We start from the raw sequence: 17,097 nt of genomic DNA on the forward strand, positions 1-17,097 counted from the left end.
AACAGTGTGCTGGAAGGAGCAGGGACTGGGTCAAACATTAACTCCATTTGTCCCCTGCCCCAACACTGCCAGCCAGTGCATCAGAACCACTGTGGAGGGGAAGCAATTCATGCCTGCTATGGGACTCACACAGATTACTTCCTTCTGGAAGGATGAAAGGAACTAGGCACCAGATTGTGCCTCAGGCTAACAGTCTGGACCTGTATGCTCTTGGAGCAATTATGCACTGCCCCTTATTCAGGAGTTATGGTAAGGACATAAGCTATCCTTCCCATTGTGTAAAGGAGAAGTAAATTAGTGAACTCAATGATATTGCAACTCTGTAATAAAAAGTGAAGAATAGGGCTCAACATTGTTACACCTTCAACTCTTGCTAAACCTTCTCCTGCTTTGGTTTGCTTCTTGCTTTCAGTTTCATAATGAACTAGATCTCTGCAGTTTTAGTTACAAATCACAGTTCTCCTTAAACACAATATGCTTTGAACTCTGAGTGACATCTCAACTTCTGGACTGAGCACAAGAACTCCTGAGTTCTAATCCTAGTTCCTGACTTGCTGGGCCAGTTGCGTTCTTCTTATGTAAAAAATCAAAAAGAGAATCCTTTTACACCTCAGTGGGGTGTGGTAAAGGTTTCTCTGCTAATGTGTGTAGCGTGCTTTGAAGATGTACATAGTTATCATAAGTGCTACGTCTTATTTATTCAGCAGTCTTGTTTCCTACAGTGCAGACAGTATGCCTAGTTTTTCACTCAGATTTTGCTAGCTTGCTCGCCTCCCTTGTTCATTTCTCATAAAACATTTGCTTGGAAGAATTTTTCTCCTTTGGGGCAGGACAGTCCACATGTCACAGCAGGAATATGTTCCCAGCATCCAGACAGCTACCAGTATGTTTACTGCCCTTCATAGAACAGGACATGGTGCTTAAAATGCCAATAACTGACAGCTCCTTTCTGACCATGTTCCCAATATTCATAGCATAAGCAGAGCTGCACCAGCATTAGGAACAGAGGAAACTTTGTGGCAGAGAAAGTGAGCCAAGACTCTGTTTTCTAGTGCCCATCCCCTAAACACCTTGGATTGTCCTTTCTCTTCTTTTAAGCTATTAGCCTGTCACATCCCCTCTTCATCCAACAGTGGGTGCCTGTGCAAGGTAATGTACTGGCACTTTAAGGATCAGGCCAGTACTACCATGTACTTGCACAGAAAACAGTACCATTTTGGGAGAGGAACTCATCTAGGGTTTGTGAAGAAGCCCAACCTATTGCCTGTGGCTTCAGGGCCCTAGGCTGGGGATCCATGAACAGGGCAGGCTAGAACTCCCCGCTTCCCTCAGTAGTCAAGGACAAGGCTGGCTTATTGTAAGAAAGCCAATCACTTTCTGAGATCCAGAACAGCAAGTTTTCTGGGAAATGTCTTTCCTAACAGTCCTAAATTCTGGCAAGGCCTGCTGGGAAATTGGGAGGGGTATATAAACAGTGCCATTCTGGCCAAGGAGCCAGACTGGGCTAGTTGGCTTTCCTCAAAGTTGTGGGTAAGAGAAACCATTTGCTTCAATTTCGGTTTGGTTGTAAAAGTTTAATTGTTTTTTGTAATGAGCTGTGGCAGATACTTCGGAAGGGTGCCTAGGAAACTGGGAATTTTTTTTCTTTTCCTGTTTTGAGCAGACTGAAATAGAGACTTGGTCAGGGAATGTTTTCAGTTTGCAAATTTCATCTGCCTTTTTTCTTTTGGCTGGCCTGCCAGTGTAGCCCTTTCACACAGTAGTTTTCCTCCCTCCTTTATATTTTTTGCAGTTGTTGCAATACAGAGAGATCACAGGTGTTAGCTTGTTCAGACATTTGCCTCATCCTCTTTTTAAACTCAATTATTCTAGGATTGTATTTCCAAATGTATTTGACTAAATCCATTATGCTTTGATATGCAATCATTTAATTTCCTTATGCATATTCAGTCATTTCAAAGAGCATCTTTGTTAAAGAGTATGGGTTACACCTTCATGACCTTTCTGGGGGTAGTTGCATACTTGTGTAAACACCTCTAATATTCTAATAAACCCAAACATCTATAACATCCTCATAGTCTCTTCCCCCACACATCCCGGGGTGAGACAGAGGAAGGTCTGAGTGATATTAGACCAGCTTTCATGTGGGGGAAAAATGACACACACACACACAAAATTAGTTCCTAAAATGGGTACATTTATCTATCAGTCCCCCCATTTTAATCCCCCACCTGCATCCCTTTCTTGCTCCATACAAGTCTTTGGGTACTAATGGGATATTTTCAAAAATTGGACAATATGGCTAAAACCCATTTTCCGAAACCAAACAAGCTTTCAGCATGGCATGTGCCCTTACTTAATTCATACAGAAAAGGTTTTCCTCGTGTTTTCTAAAGCTACTGCTGCCTTCCCCATTCCTTGTACAGCTGGCTTGCCAATTTTTTGATGTCTTTGTCAAAAACACACAGACCTTCTTGTCATAAGCAAAGCAGTGTATACAGGCTAAGACAGAAGCAACGATACATATAAAAACGATTTCCAAGTGGAGAAAAACTTAGCACAGCATCTACTGGTGTGGAGAAAATGTGCTCGTATTTGGCCCCTCTAGTCTTGGTACTGCCAATAGGTTAAATGGATTGAGTATCTGCTCTAGGAATGGGCACGACTTGCACAGCGAGTGCAGCCGCCAGCGAAGGAACTCCACTGATTGGTTCAATCTCCTCAGTGTTTGGCAACCAGCTGATAGAATTACAGGTGTAATCAGTGTCCCTTAAGCTGATCTTCCTTAGCCCACCTCTAAGGGCCTGTCTTCACTTGCAACGTTAAAGCTTTAATGTGGCTTGTGTAGTCGCTGTAACAAAACCACCCCCATGAGGGGAGTAGCTCCCACCGCTGGTGCACTGTCTACACTGCCACTTTACAGCGCTCAGGGCGGTGTTTTTTCACTCCCCTGAGAGAGAAAGTTGTAGAGCTGTAAAGTGCCAGTGTAGACAAGGCCTAAGAGTATGTCTACACTGCCATTAAAACCCTGTGGCTGGCCTGTGTCAGCTGACTTGGGCTCGCACTTAGGGGCTGTTTAATTATGGTGTAGAAGTTTGAGCTCAGGCTGGAGCCCAGGCGTTAGGATCCTGCAAGGTGGGTAGGTCCCAGAGTTTAGGCTATATATAACCCCAGTCTGAACAGCTACACCACAATGACACAGCCCCTTAGCCTGAGCCTGAACCAACTGGCTTGGGCCAGGCACCATACACATAACCTAAGACTTCAAAGAGCTCAAGATCCAACAGTGCGGCAGATAAACAGCCAGTGATGCAAGATTCCTGATTCATATTGAAATGCAGTCTGCTTCCTTGAAAACAATGTACTTCCTCAGCCACTGATGTGCACTCACTCCCAGGTGCCACTTTCTTTTCCCTAACACTGCAAGAATTGCACCTCTCAGCTAACTGATTATCCTTTAAGGGATATCAAGATCTTTGTAGCTGTTTAGCACAGGGTTAAATAAAGAGAGATGTACAATGTTAAATATTCCAGAAGAATTAATACTGTCAGTCAAATCTCAAAGACTTCATCTGGGTTTTCCAAAAGAGATTAAAGAAGGCAGGTGTCCAACTCCCATTGAATTTCAATGGAATTTAAGCACATATTTTCCACTCCTTTGAAAATCACAGCCTTCATTTAGGCACACATTTTGCCAGATCAGATGAATGGTACATGTAGTCTAGTATCCTGCTTCTGGCTGCTGTCAACACCTTATGTTTCAGAGGACAATGAAATGCTTGAATAATGTGGCTACAATGCACAGTGCAATGCTGAACATTCAGAATGTGGGTGGGTTGAGGATAACGAAATGGTGATGTTAAGAAATTGAATACGAAGGAGCACCTCCTTTAACAAAAAACCTGTGACTAGTGTTGACATGTGCCTCATGTTCTCTAAATACTAATATAATTCAACAACATGACCGCATGCAATCAAGTCACATGGGCTGATCTACTAACTTCTTTTTTGGGTTTGTTGGGCAGATGAGCTCTAAGCACTCGCTCCCCAACCTTCTGTAGACCTAATCCTAAAACCGTTAGGCCAATGGGAGTCTTTCCATTGATTTCAAGGGTACTGGATTAGGTGAAGAGCGCTTGCTAACTAAAGATGACATGTTGCCTAGCAAAGTCTAAAGAACAGGTAGGAATCCTAGGCCGAAGATGGACGTTTGTCCTCTGCCGTAAGGAAACAGAATTGGGATGTGAAATAACATAGGACATGTCTAGCTGGGGACATAGGGTACCTCACCACTGCAATTAAGATCAACTGGGATGTTGACCATCCTTTGTTATAATCTTGAGAGGACAGAAAGGCGATAGGGCCTTCTCTGTCACAGGAACTCTCACCCTCTGAATATTTACCAAAGTACATCCCTGGCCTGCTCCACAGCAAGGCAAAGCTTAAAATTCCTGTTTACGGGGCAAAGAGTTTGTTACTGTGGGGAAGAGGGTTAGTTTGCTGACCTGGATTTAAAATGATGACCCAGAAAAAGTACTTTTGATTCAATTCTGGGATTAATTTGGGATTGCTGTAGTGCCTATAGGCCTTTTGAAATTTGCAAGACTTACTGAATTAATATTAGCACTGCAGGAGCCAGTTGTTTCTCCAGTTATTTTTAGATATCACTGGCAACGTAAAATCTAACGTAACCCATTATTTCCTGGTTTTTGGAGGTGCTGGGCACCCACAGCTCCTACTAAAGTCAAACTGCCATGAGTGTACAACACCTCTGAAAATCGGGCAGTATCTGTACAGAAATGCTTAGACAAAATAAACCCTTGACAAATTATCCAGGGAGTCAGCCAGAAGACTTCTCTTACTTGCCACCAGTGTTCAAGGTGCACACAAGGTTTGGAGCGACAGATGACAGAAGATCAAAGATCCTATACATTAGACATAGCATTTTTCAGGAGTGATATTAAGACACAGACAGGAGTTGCATAGTTAGCACCCCATTGAGCTGGAAGGAGGCAATTTCACCAGTCCCACCCACTCCCCAATGGCTATGGCTGGCCTCCTGTAGCAGAACCAGTTCTAGTAGGCAAATGGCATGTAGCAGCACTTGGAGTGGCTATGCAGAGCAAGTGGTACAGAGGCTTCTCCAGCCATGAGCTGTAAGGGCAACAGAACTTCTCTGCTGCTAGTGATTGCCAAAGGCAGAACGATTCCTCCCCCTCCGGCCCTGGAGGAAGTTGTCAGTGCACAACCTGACGGCTCAGGCTGTTTGCTCATCTCAGATTTGGATCTCAGGGGCCTGTCTGTTTCAGATTAGCTGTCTGCAAATTCAAGATGGCAGCACTGAATCAGCATGTGTTCAGAAGGGTTCCTGCACCAGACAAGAGTGAGAAATTTATTTTAGATTAAAGCTTATTCTACAGAAACTTCTGGCTAAGATCCCACCAACTTGTCCCAGACAACTCCCTACGTGCCTTGGCAACTGGATTACTTAGATTGCAACCACTTTGGGGCAGGGATGGTCTTCTTGTTCTGTGTTTGTAAAGTACCTAGCACAATGCAGTTCTGGTCCATGACTGGGGCTGGTAGGCACTATTCAAATACTACTACTAATACAGTAACTCCCCACTTAACATCCTCCCGCTTAACGTTGTTTCAAAGTTACATCGCTGCTCCATTATCATAGACTCATAGACTATCCGGCTTGGAAGGGACCACAGGAGGTCCAAAGTACCATTAGGGAACATGCTAGTTTAAAGTTGTACAATGCTCCCTTATAACGTCATTTGGCTGCCTGCTCTGTCCACTGCTTGTAAGATTTTGTGGAAGAGCAGCGACTTTACAAGGGAGCATTGTACAAGTTCCTCTTCTCTGCCTCCTCCCCCTCCCTCCCAGCGCTTCCCCCACTGCCAAACAGCTGTTTGGCAGCGCTTAGGACTTTTTGGGAGTGGGGGAGAAGGAGCGAGGATGTGGCATGCTCCGCAGAGGAGTTGGAGTGGGAAGAGGTGAGCCCGGAGTGGAGCGGGGATGGGAAGAGATGGGCCTGGAGCATCCCCCTGCAAAGTCTGCGCCTATTCTTCTCCAGATAAGCTGCCACTGCTGCTGTGAAGGTGCTTCTTAGCATCCTTGCCTGCAACGGGCTGTGCCTGTGTGGGGTAAGCCAGGGCACTTCCCAACCACAGTACAGTACTGTACAGTATATAATGCCTTTTATCTGCCCCAGAAAACTTTCCTTGGAACCTAACCCTCCGCATTTACATTAAATCTTATGGGAAAATTGAATTAGTTTAACATTGTTTCACTTTAAGTTGCATTTTCCAGGAACATAACTACAACGTGAAGTGAGGAGTTACTGTACTAATAGTTAAATCACAGAAAGCCATATCTGTCCCTTTGAATTTCTGGTGTCCTTATTCTTTACACTCTTTGGGCCCTTCCCAATCTAGGAACCAGATTCAGCATCAGTGTAACTTTTTTAAAGTTAACAGCATTGACAACATGCTTCTTGCTAGTATAATTGTAGCTCAATTTCCATGAGTCATTTAATGAGGGTGAAGATTTAAAAAAACAAAAGCAAAGCCCACAGCTGTATTACTTTTTAAATTATCTGATTAGTCTGTGGTGAAAAACTTATTATGGTCACAAGAATTAAGCACACGGAAATCAGTGGGAACGGCTGGATCTGCAGCTGTTTTGCAAATCAGATGACTTCTTAGTGTGCCTAAATCTTGACTTAGGAGCCTAACGAGGCACTCAGTTTTGAAAACCTGAGCCCAAGTTCACAATTTTGGCTTGTTGTGATACTGTCAGCTTCAGGCAGTAACAGATATTTAACCACAAAATAATCAGATCACAACAACAGTACAAATGTTTACTTTAAAAAAAAAAAAAAAGTCCTCATCTCTGTTAGGCATGATAGCAAGAAGTATGCTGGTCAAGCCCAATTTTTACAGGATCATGCAATGGTAACTTTTTTTTTTTTTTTTGGCATTCATGCATGTACAATTATAGTTTCTAGCACGGTCCAAGATGTAGTGTCAAATTCATCCTTCAGGCAACTACCTAGCTCTGTAGGTCTGCTTGATGATCAGCACATATGAAAATCAGACCACGTATTCAGGATCTGAAATAAAGATTTAGGAGCTGAAAATTAGGCACACCTTTTAAAAAAGAAATCATCGTATTGGTTGCAAAGAAGTTAGGTGCCTGAAAATAGAGATTTAGGAACCTAACTTTAGGTGCACAGGCTCAGATTCTCCAAGGTATTTAGATGCTTAATGGCTATTGATTTCCATGGGAGACAGGCGTCTAAACACCTGTGAAGGTCTGGGCAACAGCACCTTATTTTTCAGAGATGCTGAGCACCTGCAGCTCGCACTGACTTCCACCGGAGTTTTGGGTTCTCTGTCTATGTGAAAGTCAGGCTCCCGTGTTTCCAAATTTGACACAGACCACTTGGGTACAGCGCTCAGTTCACATTCCCACACTTGCCCCCAAACAGAAAGCAAGAGATCAAAATAAAGAAGCTACCATACATATTCACAAGGATAAGCACTTACAAAATGAATCACGATGCAAAGAAAATCATTAACAATACAGCCACCTGCTGTACTGCAAGAACACTACACCAGTTAAAAAAAAAAAAAAAGGGGGGGGGAGGAGGGTTAATGTATAGAATAAACCAAAATAATTTGCTAGTTTTCAACTATTATGTATTACAAAAGAGGTCAAAATGATCAGCAGATCAAATTAAACGACAGTGTAATTGTTATAAGGCTCATCACTTGTCACAATGATTTTGATGTATGGATAAAAACTATATTTACAGGCATAGTCCTCATCACTGTACTATCTGAACATCTCAGAAACACTAATGAATTGACCCTCTCAACACTCTTTAGGTAGAAAAGTATCATCTCTATATTACAGAGGGAGAAACTGAGGCACAGAGAGAGAGGTTAACTTGTACAAGGTCACAGAAGAAAGCTGTGGCAGAGCCAGAAAATTATTAGAGTAGTATTCGTTCAATGTCAATAATGTGCTTGGCGATTTCTCCTACACAAAAATAAAGATATTCTCTATCTCAGAGAGCTTACCATAATAAAGATGGGCACAAACAAAACAGGACACTCCAAAGGTGAGGATAACTTAGGTGATTCTAATTTAAACTTCCCTCCATCTAATTCAATTATTAAAGTCTCTTCTTAATGAGCACTGTGAAATAAGCGGGTTTAAAGAAGGGATTTTGAGAATAGAACCCTTGTCAGCTAACTGCTAGTTCTGAGTCTTAATTATGAAACCACCTTATGTCCCTAAAAGCTTGTGTAGACTAAAGAAATTTGCACCTGGTTAATGTAGATACATAGCACTGGTACAAAACAGTGCTTGAACTGTTGTCATGCACCTAAGCAGGTTGCACTGTTGCAGCTATACCAGTGCAAAAAACAAACAGTAGGAGGAAGCCCTAAATCACTAAAAAAAAAAAAAAAAAAATCACTTCCTTTTTATGCTGAGGTGTTTGTCTCCCACTTACTTTGCAGCTTTTAGCTAAGTCCTAAGGATCAGATTAAAAGTAATTTTCTTTGATGTTTTCAACAAGGAGGAAAGATTTTGCAATTTTGGAGTGTCTCTTAGCTGCAGATAGAGAACACTGCTGCTTCTCTGTCCCAATTATAACCTGACTAACCATTTTACCACTAAAATACCTAATTAATGTGTGCTAATCTTACAAGTTTGAGATTTTTGCATGTAGAGTATCAACATATGTTATTTCGGAAGTTAACCATTTCATGGAGCTATTATTCTCTACACCACAATGGAGGAAGATGGCAATGGGGGTTGCCCAAAGCAATCTTTCTAGGCAGTTTTCACTGAATTTAAAATATTAAGGTGACAGAATCCACGTTGGATATTTATCTTTGTGCGTTTTGGAATTGCTTGGACAAGGATCCGCCCTCCCTCCCCACAAAATTGTATGCATCCCTGTTCAGATGCACTGAGGATGGGATGCTTTAGTTGACACCATTTGCTCCCTGAAAATGCAGAGGGCCTTGTCATTTTGAGGCTATCTGCACAGAAGTACTAATGAATGTTATCTGTAATTCCTATAATAGCCACAGTAGAATAGTCTTATTTATAAAACAAATCAAAGCAATTCTTTACTATCAGTGTATATCTCTAAAAGAATGATCAAATGAATAAAATCCATTAAGCACTTACTGGATAGATTTTCAGTTTTCATTGATCTGACTGTATTCTAGTACTAAGCAGTACTTTTTCACTGCAAATTTCTATTATACATTCTTACAAGGACTTGGTCCAGTCAAGATGTTAGCGCACAACAAGCCAGGGTGTGAATATACAGCGTGCCAGCTTGCCACATAGTAACATCCCATATGCACACTGCTACATTACGCTAAAAGTTCCATTGTCAGAGTGCACTATGGAACTTTTAGTTCACCGTAGCAGTACCCACACAGGACATTACTGCACGGCAAGCTGGTGCACTATAGATTCGCACAATGGCTTGCCACGCACTAACATCCTGAGTAGACAAGCCCTAATATTGGGTGATATTCATACCTGTGCAGAGGCCCAGCCCAAGGCATATGCACCACTTAAACCCTGAGAACACCAGAATTCAGGAGCTCAAGGGTTAATTTCAGCCTCAATACTCATTTCTAAATTTGCACATATATAGGGATAGACAGGGCTCATCAACATGAGCTTACAGGAGCAGTCCCAATGATATCGGAGCAATGTGGTCTATTGGATAGAACACAGGACTGGGATTCAAGAGTCTCTGGTTCTATTTCCATCTCTTTCACTGACCTACTGGGTAAACTTATGAGAGGGAAACTTACCTCTTTGCCTCAGTTTCCCCATCTGGAAACTGGAGACACTAATCCGGACCACCTTTGCAAAGTACTTTGAGATCTAATGATAAGTGCTATTTAAGAATATATAAGGTGGTAGAATTATTATATTGGACTTACTCGTGTAAGTGGTCATTGGAATGAGTAAGGGTTGCACAATATAGCCCGAGGTAAACGTAAACAGTTCTCCCATATATACTATTTAGCAAATTAATAATGTTTACAAATCAGATTTTTCGTCCATTTCAACTGGTCCAAATGTTTTGAATTCTGAAATTTTGATGGAAAGCTTTGTTGACATTCTGAATTTAGATGAAACTTACTACTTTATTGTAAGTTCTTCAGAGGAAGAAGTGTCTCTTACTATGGGTTTGTACTGTTAGTAGTAGAATGAGGCCCAATCTCAGTGAGGGCCTCTAGGAGCTGCTATACATACAAATAAATAAAAATATAGGAAAAAAATTACTAAACTTTTGAAAATTATTCTTCCCATTTTATGACCAGCTCCAGTAAATATCATAGTTTTATACAAAACAAGTGACATATCTTATTACCTGCAATATTAATAGTTACTGGCAGGGTTGTTGCATCACAGTTTTGCCTATTCTGAGTATTTAACATCCAATTGTCAAGCCCCTAATTTAAAACTAAAGATTTCTGTGGCTGCATTACCTACAAAATGGTTAAAAATGCATATATTTACCTGCCATCATCGCTACCATGCTGGCTTTGTAGACATTGGTAAGTGATCCCAGCTCTCCTGTTCCCAAGATTGTTTTCATATGAGCATCTCCACAGGCCTGACGAAACTGATGGATCTCTTCATAGAGGCCTACAGGAAAGTCATTTTAAAATTATAAAAGCTGGTCAAGAAACATTCTCAAGTATGGTGTTAATTTCCACTTCGGGGTGAATGCAGACAGGTCTAAGAACTAGTTATAAAGCAAAGTGTTAAAGGTTCATTGAATCACATGGCTGTGTAGATCGTTAGCACTGCTATACAGTTTCAAATTCATTTTAATAGCTGTTAACTTCATTTCATCCAAAACCAAGAATATATTCAAATATGTTTGGCATATGAGAACAAGTCAGCAGTATAAACAGGACAAAGACTTAAAAATTTCACTGATTAGCCCTAAATATACCAATAAAACACTATCAATACTTTCTAAAGTCTTTCCTGTATGCTTGTTAATAGCTTTCCTGTATATTCATCATGTCATTTTTCTCCTTCTCACTCCAGCCTTCTGATGCTCTTGGCCTTGCCATCAACTTTCTGGAATGTCTTCTACTTTCTGGAATGTTGTTTTGTTTTTTTTTCAGCCTGTCCCACTCTGTCTCGTCTTCCACTTCTCTTCTACCCCCACATTTCTAATTCTGCCCTTAGATGAGATACAGTTCTCACTGGAGTTGCATATGTGCATCCAAGGGCAGAATTTGGCCCTTACCCTTATCCATAGTTGATAAGATGAACTGGTTAGAATTCAGGAAGGAGCTCTTGTGTGAACCTGTAGCTATTAAACAAACAAACCAAAAACTCTCCTTTTGAATGTGAAAAGATTGTCATAGCCACAGGAATGCCACACACCCCAGTGCACACTCCTCGTAACTTGACAGATTCCTATTTCAGTAAGAATAAATTTGAAAACATTAAGGGATTTCTAATTGATATTTTTTTTAAAAAATGATTAAACCCCTTTGACCTGATCAGATAATGAGGGTTGAGTGTGGGAGCACTGAGAAATCCACCATATTTTGGTGGAGACTGAAGTATTCTAAAACAACAAAGAATGGGAAATAGCCGCTAGATAAATCTAAACATGAATATTAATACACAGTCATGCTTTTCTAGTAAAATATAACTGCAGACGTTTTGAAAAAGGGCAGATACCCCAACATTAGCGACCTGGTGAAATCAAGTATGGAAAGCCCCTACAGAGGAAACAATGACAGACAGCTTTATATCAGAATCAAGTAGATTCTATAATATAGTGTTCCCATTTTTGGAATTTTAACAAAATAAAGATACAGACAAAAGGATGACCGACCCAACTGGGTCCTTTAAAGGTAACAAATTCAGATTATGAGTAAGATTTGTTAATACATATATGGAAATCAATGTATATTAATAATGATAAAATAAAGTTAAAATATATTTAAATACATCTTTGCTGTGCAATGACCATGATAATTGTGGACACTGCAGAGCAAAGGCATGTTTAGTGATAAACTATAAATGCTCTCTCCACCCCCAAGAGAGTCTCCAAACCATTCGGTGGACTTATCAAACTGCTTCACTGCTGGTCCTCCACTCCACCTGCTGTGCTGATGCATTCCATTGATGTCAGGATGTAGCCGCTATGTTTGATAGTACTGCAGTGTTCCGCTGCGACATATTATGCATATTCGCAGACAACTGGCTAATGCACTTAGTGAGTCCCTTTATAGACACCTGGCTTATCTCACATCTCACTAGGTACCCAAAGTGTGAATTAATCAGTGCTACCATACAGTCGAACATGTATTATTGATCATTGACGATACTCCAGAAGCCTCCTAGATCAAATCAACACTCAGAAAGGAAACACAAAGAACCTGTGTTATTTGCTTGAGTAGAGGATTTGAGAGGTGATAATATGACTGGCTGATGCTCATGTTAGATCATAATACAGTCTCTTTTTGTGGTGTGACTATTTCATGAAGCCTTTAGAAAACCAAGGAAAGCAGCTTTCTTGTTCTACTAGTTTCAGTAGCAATAAGAAAAGATTCAAGTTTTCTCTAGTTCTAAGACATGCTGCCAAAAATTTCAAAACAAATTAACAGAATGTAAATTTAGGGTGGATGCCATAAAAGAGAATTATCTTGTTCTCTGAAGGTAGTGCTGTAGTTATAGTATTATCCCCACACTTTTGATATGTGTTTCTCTATGAAATTAGTGCTGGAATGAGTTAACAGCCCCAATGGCATGTGTGGCACCCAATGAAGAGGAATAACTGAAGCTCCTCAGCTATGAATATCTTTTCTGCCACGTTCTTCAAGGTAATGGAGAAAGTGCATATGTACTTTTTTTTCCTAACTCTAGCAGTGGGGATACAAGAACTTGTCTGTAATAATTACCATATATTCAGAGAACAATTGTTACAGATAGTATCTCGTTTTTATGTGGTGCCTTTGATCCTAAAATATCCCAACACACTTTGCAGCTTTACAGCACGGGGGGGGGGGCAGGGGGGCGCGGAGAGGAGAGGAGAGGAAGGTACCCAACCGGCACAAGTCATATTGCTATATAGTAAAGAGAAAGGAAGTTTTGATCACAGATGTTGGGACAAACCCCAAACCCTATAAAAAAGGCTTCAGTATTTACACAGAGCAGACAGGAGATCATTTTACAGTTGCATCCAAATGACTTGCACAAGCTTCATGATACTCAAGTTACATGCTTCTTAAAGAAAAAGGGTTGTGTAGCTCATACCCAGACCTAAACCCATGGTTTCCTGGAGTCTGGGCTTTGTATGTGGTAGGGTTTGCTACCAAAAATGTCTGTCTATAGTTCAGCTCCACCAGTCCCATCACTGGGAAAGTGCACACAGGATGCTAGCAGCCACTGGTATTTTAACCACTATATTGTTCGGATTTCCTGAAGGGGGATAAGTGACAAAGTGGTTAAAATGCCAGTTACTGCCTCATGCCGTGTCTACACTAGTGCTCCTTTTGCTACAACTGGTGGCACTGAACCAGTTAGTAGTAATGGTGGAAAAGTTCTTTTTTGTCAAAAATGTCTAGTGTAGAAACAGCCTTCTTGTTTCAGACGTGAAACTTAGACCATTACACTACTCCACAGTCATTGGAAAGGCTATGAGAGAGCCAACTTCTGGCTGCTGTTTAAACAAAAACAAAAAAACAAAACAAAAAAAACAGCCAACCAGCCCTCGTCACTCCAGGGAAGATTGTTAATAGTAACATCTTGATACACAGAGCAATATCTCTATTAAAAGTTGTCACTTTCAACGCAGCAAAGACTCAAAGTATAAACAATCAAAGGGGAGAAAGAGAATCATAGCCTGTCTTTTAGCCTTTAGATCTGGGCCAGATCCTCAGCTGATGTGTAAAGCAGCAAAGCCCCATTCACTGTTAATTGGTAGCACTAAAGTCAACAGAACTGTGTCAGTTTACACCAGCTGAGGAGCTGACTGAGGTACAGTCTGTGCTGATCTGGATGCAGAGTGGCATGAGGCAACAACAGCTTTGTTAAAAGACTGAACCCCTCAGTGACCCAACTCAATCTTAAAATTCTCTATGGCCTGCCAAAGAATTTTAGTGGATTTGTGGCCCTCTATTATCTTAAAGTTGCCCAACCCTGTTTTAAGGAATCTCTCCTTTTCTGGTTTGACCTTCACTTGCTCTTTCGTTGGTTGGTTAGTTTTTTAATCTTCCTTTTCTTTCTCTCCTCATAGTTCTCTCCCCTCTGTTTCCATCCCTCATCCAACCTCTTAAAATGAGAATCGGAAACAGGGTGCTCCACCAAATCCAAGCAAGTTTTGGAAACTGAGCACATAGTGAAGTCATTTTGTGGATGTCACTCTCCAAATACAGGTCTGTCAATAGCCCCGTTAACAATGCAGCTTCCAGTTACCAAAGTCCAGTGGGCCAATGGAGATGGAGGCAAATTTGAAGTGGCCTTCTGAAAAGGTGACAGATCCTTCAATTCCTTAGTGGCATCCAAGGGGGAAGCCTTGCTGGAACCGATACTGGGGAGGGATTTGGTATACAGTACCTCTATAGGGTTCGGTCTACAGAAAGACATTGATGCTTCAATTATAATAGAGCAAATGATGCTCATAACTACCTAGAAGGGATTGGTGGAGATTGAGCAGCATGATCGTGGCATCTCAGCAGGTTTGGGACCATAGTGCCCAATCCCACACACCTTCTGATGTCAATAGAGAAATTCCCATTAACTTCAATGGGCCATGGATCAAGCCCATAATTTTTGATGCATGGAAATGGAACACTATACAACAGTATAGGCCATTTCTGCAGCCTATTGCTCTCCCAAACAAAAATGTCACTTGCCTTTCATTCATGATATGCCAGTGGAAAAATCAGATAGTTAAGAACACAATACTTTCTGAAAAGTACTACTGTACTAAATCTGCTCTTTAACAATGTTTTAACGTGCACCATTAGAAAGCATGTTAAAAAATTGTTAAAAAGCAGATTTAGACAATTATATTTCAAGTGCAATAAATATATTCAACAATATGTAAGAATAGCTTTAAAATAACTCTCAGTACAATTGTATGTTCACTAAAATACTTAATATAACATTGTCCAGCAACTTTTTAAACAAAGTCACAAAAAAATCTTAAAAAATGCAGTTTTCATCTATCAAGGTGACTCCAGTTATCCCAGTGTCTAGGGGGGGAAAGCTGAAAAAATACATAAAAACAGAAAGATCTAGTTTGCAAAATAAAATACAGTATAAACCACACATATTTTTGTCAATAACATCTGAAGTTTTGAAGAATCATAGCATGAGAAAACAACCATAAAAATACACTGGGGCTACAAGTATATGCAAAGGTTCTGTCATTATTATAAAGCATATGAGCAAAGCAGTTGTGGTTTATGAAGTCACTGGAACAAAGATGTATTTACTGCCCTCACCACCACTTTTCAATTTTATATAACACATGGGTCCTGCTTGGAAAGACTTCCTTAGCCCTTTCTCTGCCTTCCTCAAATAAACTGTAGAATGCAAAAAGATTTATCGTTTCTAGACATTAGATATAGCCAGAGTTTAGGCTATATTATAAATCATATATATGTCTGTAGAATGTTAATCCTATATACTGAACATCAGCCTTGCAACAAAATTTCCCCTCATCCACTGGAGTTGCTTTCCTTGATGGGCGACTTAAATATCAGGGGTCCCCCCACCCCCCATTAACGTCATCCTCAATGTTGTAAAGGTTGGTGAGTAAATTTTGTTCCTTGGATAGTTCTCTTTTCATGACAAATATGAGAGGCTACAGTACACAAGGATGTACATTCCTACATAAATTCTCAGAAATCTATCAGTGATAAACTCAGTGACCCCCTTGTGGAAATAAATCAAAACTATTTATTAAAAAAAAAAAAACTGCTTTCTTCAAGCTTGCCACAACACTTGCTGTGGATAAAAGAAGTGAATGAAATGAAGAAAAGTCAAAATCTGATTTATTTTTAATCTACTCCACCCACCCTGTCACATCTGAGTGCTCCTTCCCAGTTACTTCCGTTTATATGTAACTGTCTGTAACCCCATGCAGAAAAAGCTGATACAGTTCAAGTTAAAACATCCACACCACAGTTGCAGTGGTGCCAGTTCATCCTGTTTTATATGGCAAATCCTGAGACCTGCAACTTCCATTTAACTTCAATAGGAGTTAATTCATTTTAAGGCCAGGAGGGACCATAGCGATCACCTAGTCTGACCTCCTGCATAACACAGGTCACAATTTCAGGCAGTAATTTCTGCGCCATGCCCAGTAACTTGTGACTGAGTGTCAGGTGTTCAGGATCTGTCCCTCTATTATTTCTTCTATGACATCCCTTTTCATAATCATGTACAATATACTTTAAGTTCTATTTTCTGTTGATTGCATGGGGTAACTCAGTGACCCTTGTTCTAAGTAGTCTGTGTCTAGAGCCTGCCCATGCTTTGACCTCTGAAGCATGGTAACTGCAGGCATGTTCAGAAACAGCTATCAAGCACTGTTCTGCACATTAAGCAGAACAATTCTTGACAACTTTTTCAGGCACCAACTGTCGCTACTCTAGGCCAGATTGGTGCTCTCTTGTGGATAGGGCTCTCTTGAGTCAGCTGGGTTAGCTGGATCTGTGCTCAAGACTAGTCCTCGCTCCCATTCCTGGCTATGCAGTGATCATATGCTTTATAACTCTGACTGTGCACAAAAGTACAGGCATGAGAAAGTGATCGGGATGGATGGAATATCTGAACTGTATGGGAACAGTGTAATTGTCAGATGTCTGTCTGAACACTAAAGAAGAAACAAATACAAATATTGCATTTGTTTATAACATGGCCACCACTGAGCAGCAGTGGCCACTTCAAGTCTGCTGTAGGGGTGCAAACTCTGCTCAAGCAATAATGTGGAGATAGTCACATAGAGGCACCCATTTCATATGTGGTTCTCTCCTTGCCCATACAAATAAAGGGGGT

The 17,097-nt window shown here is 40.8% G+C and overlaps 1 protein-coding gene and 1 long non-coding RNA gene across 5 annotated transcripts in view; both read right to left on the reverse strand.

Moving 5' to 3' along the window:
* DERA (deoxyribose-phosphate aldolase) overlaps positions 1-17,097 on the reverse strand; it is a 91,349-nt gene that overhangs the window by 30,830 nt on the left and 43,422 nt on the right. For all 4 annotated transcript variants that reach the window (XM_073319078.2, XM_073319068.2, XM_073319088.2 and 1 more), the window contains one exon: positions 10,576-10,704. In XM_073319078.2, the coding sequence (XP_073175179.2) occupies positions 10,576-10,704 (129 nt within the window). The remainder of the gene's footprint in view (positions 1-10,575; positions 10,705-17,097) is intronic.
* Positions 2,177-7,647, reverse strand: LOC140900994 (uncharacterized). The gene is made up of 2 exons (XR_012155758.1): positions 7,060-7,647; positions 2,177-5,368 (listed from the first exon to the last, which is right to left on the reverse strand). It is a non-coding gene; the product is annotated as an uncharacterized LOC140900994 (long non-coding RNA).

This window comes from Lepidochelys kempii, chromosome 1, assembly GCF_965140285.1.
Source record: "Lepidochelys kempii isolate rLepKem1 chromosome 1, rLepKem1.hap1, whole genome shotgun sequence".
NCBI lineage: Eukaryota > Metazoa > Chordata > Testudines > Cheloniidae > Lepidochelys > Lepidochelys kempii.